This window comes from Ipomoea nil, unplaced genomic scaffold, assembly GCF_001879475.1.
Source record: "Ipomoea nil cultivar Tokyo-kokei standard unplaced genomic scaffold, Asagao_1.1 scaffold2928, whole genome shotgun sequence".
In the NCBI taxonomy this organism is placed as follows: Eukaryota; Viridiplantae; Streptophyta; class Magnoliopsida; order Solanales; family Convolvulaceae; genus Ipomoea; species Ipomoea nil.
Genome location: NW_017619356.1, coordinates 176,599 through 182,371, shown reverse-complemented (window position 1 = coordinate 182,371; position 5,773 = coordinate 176,599). Strand labels below are relative to the sequence as shown.

At 40.7% G+C, this 5,773-nt stretch overlaps 1 protein-coding gene across 1 annotated transcript; it reads left to right on the top strand.

Annotated features, from left to right (window-relative positions):
- The first annotated feature begins 3,049 nt into the window (after nucleotides 1-3,049).
- Nucleotides 3,050-4,898, top strand: LOC109162249. Its single transcript, XM_019310969.1, has 3 exons — nucleotides 3,050-3,230; nucleotides 3,550-3,724; nucleotides 4,889-4,898. The coding sequence occupies exons 1-3, from the start codon at nucleotides 3,050-3,052 to the stop codon at nucleotides 4,896-4,898; spliced, it is 366 nt and encodes a 121-aa protein (XP_019166514.1).
- The last annotated feature ends 875 nt before the right edge of the window (nucleotides 4,899-5,773 follow it).

Below are 5,773 nucleotides of genomic sequence, written 5' to 3'. Positions count from 1 at the left end.
CACAACTACTCTTTCTGGAAAGCTCGAATGGAGATATATCTTCAAGCACAAGGTACCAGGGTTTATCGCACCATCCTAACTGGGTGGAGTCGGCCTACTACTCAGAATGCGCAAGGAGTTGCTGAAGAAAAACCCATGGAGACTTGGACAGAAGATGAAATGAATGCCTCTGATCTGAACAACAAAGCATTGAACTCAATTGTAGGATCACTGCATGAATCTGTTTTTACGCTTGTTACAGGAGTAAAAGAGGCTAAACGGGTATGGGAAATTCTTGAAACCAGATTTGAAGGAACCAGTGATGTCAAATAGTCAAAGCTGCAAATGGTTCTGTCAGAATTCGAAGCACTCAGAATGATTGAAGACGAAACCATTTCAACCTTCCACAGTAGGGTTCAGAACTTGATGAATCGAGCCTCAATTCTTGGGGAACCATTCACTGATGAGAGAGTGGTCAAAAAGATTCTTAGATCTTTACCTAAACGCTTTCGAATGAAAGTAACTGCTATTCAGGAACACACAGGTTGGGAAAAGAAGACTGTCGGGGAACTCATGAGAAGCTTACACACATACGAACTGGAAGTTCTTGCTGATGATGATATTGGAAGCAACAGGAAACAAAAGTCGGTAGCCTTTGTGGCTGAGGCTGATCGAGAATCTGACACAGACGACATAGATGATGAAACCTTAGCTCTTCTAACCAAAAACTTCAAGAAAATTTTAAAAGTTTCAACAGAAAGGGTCAAGGTCAGCCTACCAGGACACAATACAAAGGCAACAACTCCTCATATCAAAAGGTAGAAACAGCACATTTCTCACAAAACAATCAATCTCAGACTGGGCGATCAAGACAAAACAGAAACAGTTCCACAGACACAGGAAAACCCCTTAATCGGTCAGTGCAATGTAGGGAATGTGAAGGATACGGTCACATAGAGGCTGAATGTGCAACATATCTTAAAAGGAAAAAGGCTATGTCTGTAGCTACTCTTAGTGATGATGAGGAGGAAACTTCAAATGATCAATCAGATGATAATTTAGGAAACTTTGTAGCTTTCTTTACTGCTACAGACCTTCAGTCAGACGGAGATCAATCTGATGGAGAATCATACATATCAACTGATGATTTTGAAGAGAGACATACTCAACTTGAGACAGAATTTGCAAAACTTGTTGCTAGCTGGGAACAACTTGTGAAAGTGAATAAGAATCTGAATGACGAGCTGAAGCAAAGAGATGATCTTCTAAAGAAATTGAATGCAGAACTGGTCATAAAAGAAGATCTCATCACTCAGATACGGTCTAGAGAAGGAAAACTAATAAAGGAATTAGAGAGCTTGAAGAAAAATATCCAGATGATGGACACCACATCTACCTTAGATAAAATTCTAGACTCTGGCAGAAATCCTAATGATAAAAAGGGTCTGGGATTTGAACAAGGAGAGTCTTCGAATAACGCACCAAAGTTCATCAAAGAGGGAATGTCTAAGACCACTGCTGATCACAGGTATGAACAAGGACAGTCATCTCAGTCAGTGCAAAACAAGGGAAGGAGGTACGATCAGAATACTGATACTAACCTGGCCAGATCAACTCATCAATCTCATTATTCGAGGTTCAAAAATAAGATTGTCAAAGTTAAATATTACACTCCCATTTGTCACTACTGTCAAACAAAATGTCATACTCGACCTGAGTGTTATTTTTTCTACAGAGATCAAAGGAAGGAAAAATATCAGAATAAGACTATTACACCATTCACTAGACAGGTTTGGGTCAGAAAGTCAGAAGTCATCTGCTACCCAACCATTGTTCTGACTGCATCTACAACTGATGCTAGATGGTATTTCGACAGTGGATGTTCCAGACATATGACTGGAAATATTAAGTGTCTGATGGCTGTTCAATCCAGCAGTGGTGCTGTAACATATGGAGATGGACAAAAAGGTAAAATCGTGGGAAAAGGTATCCAAAATGTACCAGGCTTACCTCAATTAGAAGAAGTCCTGCTAGTCAGTGGGTTAAAAGCGAATCTAATTAGGCATCAGTCAGTTGTGTGATCAAAATTGGAATGTGTGCTTCGATCGTAACTGCTGCAGAGTTAGTGACAAAGAAAATCAACTTGTCATGGAAGGAACTCGGTCCTCATACAATTGTTATGTTTTGACAAATGAAACTGCTTGTCATCTATCCAAGTCTGATGAATCAAAACTCTGGCATAGACGACTGGGTCACATAAACTTCAGAGATATGATAAGCTGATAAAACTGGAAGCAGTAAAAGGTGTACCTAAGATCAGAATTGATCCAGAAAAAATCTATGGCGGCATGTGCAATTGGGAAACAAATCAGAACTCCACACAAAGCAGTAAGAGGTATCACCACTGAGAAATGTCTAGACCTTGTCCATATAGACCTCATGGGGCCAACACAAAGTGAAAGTATTGGGGAAAGAAATATATATTTGTGTGTGTGGACGACTTCTCTCGATACAGCTGGGTATACTTTCTGAGAGAAAAAACAGAAGCCTTCAAGGCCTTTAAGACTCTGTGCATAAGAGTTCAGAAGGAAAAGGATGAGTCCATTATAAAAGTTTAGAGATTGAGGAGTGATCATGGAAAGGAATTTGAGAACTCACTATATTCAGACTTCTACTCCGAGCATGGTATATCACATGAGTTCTCAGCTCCTAGAACTGCTCAACAGAATGGAGTAGTGGAAAGAAAGAATCGAACTTTACAGGAAATGGCTAGAGTCATGCTACATGCCTCACATCTGCCACAACGCTTCTGGGCTGAAGCAGTTCACACAGCGTGTCATACTATAAATGGGGCCTATCTTAGACCAGGAACAACGAAAACTCCTTATGAGATCTGAAGGGAAAGAAGCCAAATCTGAAATATTTTCATGTGTTTGGAACAAAGTGTTATGTGCTAGCTGATAGAGAACAAAGAGGGAAGTTCGAACCCAAGAGTGATGAGAGTATTTTCCTTGGCTACTCTCCGAACAGTCGTGCCTACAGAGTCTACAACAAGAGGACTCAGTCTGTGATGGAGTCAGTGAACGTGGTTATCGATGACAACCCAGAAGAATCAGTAGACTCAACAGTGATAGAGTCTTCTCTAAGTGATCCAGATGCAAGTAATAACAACAGTCAACTCAAACCACAAGATTCATCAGATGAAGATAAAGAAAGTTCAGAACAGGAGATAGATCTCATGAATGATGTTGGTAAAGACAAGCCCACCAGAACTCAGAAAACCATCCATCAGATAACATTATTGGAGATCCATCATATGGGATGAAGACCAGAAGCAGAATAACAAATAATCTGACAGAAATATCTGGGTCTGCTTGCTATACCTCAAAGATAGAACCCAGAAATGTCAAAGAAGCCTTACAGGATGATCTGTGGATCAAGGCAATGCAGGAGGAACTACATCAGTTTGAGCGGAATCATGTCTGGAATCTTGTACCAAGACCTGATGGTGTCAACGTAATTAGAACGAAGTGGATCTTTAAAAATAAAACTGATGAGCCGGGAATATAGCCAGAAACAAAGCTCGGTTAGTTGCTCAAGGTCATACTCAGATTGAAGGGATTGACTATGACGAGACATTTGCTCCTGTAGCTAGACTCGAGTCAATCAGAATCTTGCTGGCTGTTGCATGCATTTTGGGATTTACATTATATCAGATGGATGTCAAGACAGCATTTCTGAATAGGTATCTCCATGAAGATATCTATGTGGCTCAACCTAAGGGTTTTGAAGATCCAGAACACCCTACTTATGTCTATAAGCTTCGAAAAGCTCTCTACGGTCTTAAACAAGCCCCACGGGCATGGTATGAACGACTGACACAATATTTGCTCCAGCATGGGTATAAACGCGGAAGTGTTGACAAAACTCTGTTCGTAAAAACTACTGGAAGTCATGTAACCATAGCTCAAATCTATGTTGATGACATTGTGTTTGGATCGACCCTGCAGAAATACACTGATGAGTTGGTAAAAGTAATGGAGGAAGAGTTTGAAATGTCCATGGTTGGTCAACTGACATACTTCCTAGGTCTACAGGTCAAGCAAAGTTCTGAAGGATACTTTATTTCGCAAGAGAAGTATGCTAAGAATCTTGTCAAAAAGTTTGATCTGGAAACATGTAAATCTTCCAGAACACCAATCTCCACCTCTACAAAAGTATCGAAAGATGAAACTGGTGCATCAGTGGATAACACAGTCTATCGTAGCTTGATAGGCAGTCTACTGTATCTAACTGCCAGTCGACCAGACATAATGTTCAGTGTAGGAATCTGTGCAAGGTATCAATCTGATCCAAAGGAATCTCATCTGATAGCTGCAAAACGCATTTTGAAGTACATTAAAGGAACGATACAGTATGGACTCTGGTATTCCAAAGACAGTGAACTGAATCTGGTTGCATACTGTGATGCTGATTGGGCAGGAAATATTGATGATCGGAAAAATACTTCTGGAGGATGTTTCTTCGTTGGTAAAAACTTAGTATCATGGCTAAGCAAGAAACAGAATTCAATCTCTCTAAGCACTGCAGAGGCAGAATACATAGCTGCAGGTGGTTGCTGTACTCAGTTGGTATGGATGAAACAGATGTTTCTGGATTATGGTCTTACTCAAGGAACAATGACACTCTTCTGTGACAATGTCAGTGCTATTAACATCTCCAAGAATCCTGTTCAACATTCCAGAACGAAGCATATTGACATCAGGCATCATTACATCAGAGACCTGGTTGAATCCAAGGAAATTGAATTGGAATACATTCAGACTGACAAACAACTGGCGGACATTCTGACTAAGCCATTGGATGCTAATCGTTTTGAAATTCTCAGATCTGCTCTGGGAATTTGCAGAATTGACTGATTAAAGCAGTTGGTCCGTCAGAGAGGAGTTGGTGTATACGGGTCAGTGTTATGATTTGACTTTCCTTAAAGACTCCTCTCTATTTATGTTAAGAAGATTATTTAACATTATGCTTCTCAGAGATATCTTAAAAGATCTTAATTTCTTTTCGAATTTCAAATTTCCTTGGGTTCCGTTTCCTTCCTAAAAAGGAGTTGTACCGTTGTGTCAATCAATCGCGTCTGCATGATATTTGACAAGCCGCATTAATTAGGGTTCATCACCCTTAAGCCTATTTGATACCGGGTCAAGAAGAAAAAACACATCTTCGATCACCACAGCTCTCAACTTTCTATCTCTCTTGCATATCTGCCTTCAGTGATCTGCTCTTCTCTTTCGCACATAACCTTCAATGGCAGACCCTGTAAAGAACATCATTATCAAACTTGGAAGCAAGACACACTCTCCGGAGGTGGCCCTTAAGCATATTCAGACGCTGCTGCAGTTTGCTATGAAGAAGAAGCTCAAACTTGATCCTCTGCTTCGCGACGAGATTTTAGTAACTGTGATGACCTATTACCCAGAGTTTTATGCAGAATGGTCTGAAGATGATGCGACTGAACTGCTTATGATGGTTTCTGAAGCCAGTGATGAAGTTTCTCCAGTATATATTCCAGAACCCTTGGATGGAAATCGGGCCGGGGCATTCCTTCAATACTTTGCACATCGAGCCCTAGAATTGGTTGAGGCCTCTCGACGGCAAGCGAGGCGCAACCTCTGTATCTCGCAGCTGCTCAAAAGAGGCAACACACAGACAGGAGATCCTCCGAAACAGGTCAAACTATTCTGAAACTCCTATTGAAATTTCACCAGATAAACCTGATGTTTCTGCTACC

Bases quoted from the DNA above. Each gene is read 5' to 3' on its own strand.
- LOC109162249 (XM_019310969.1), top strand. From the start codon at position 3,050: ATGGAGTCAGTGAACGTGGTTATCGATGACAACCCAGAAGAATCAGTA. The intron at 3,231-3,549 runs GTAAAGACAAGC...CCGGGAATATAG, and splicing joins AGATCTCATGAATGATGTTG to CCAGAAACAAAGCTCGGTTA.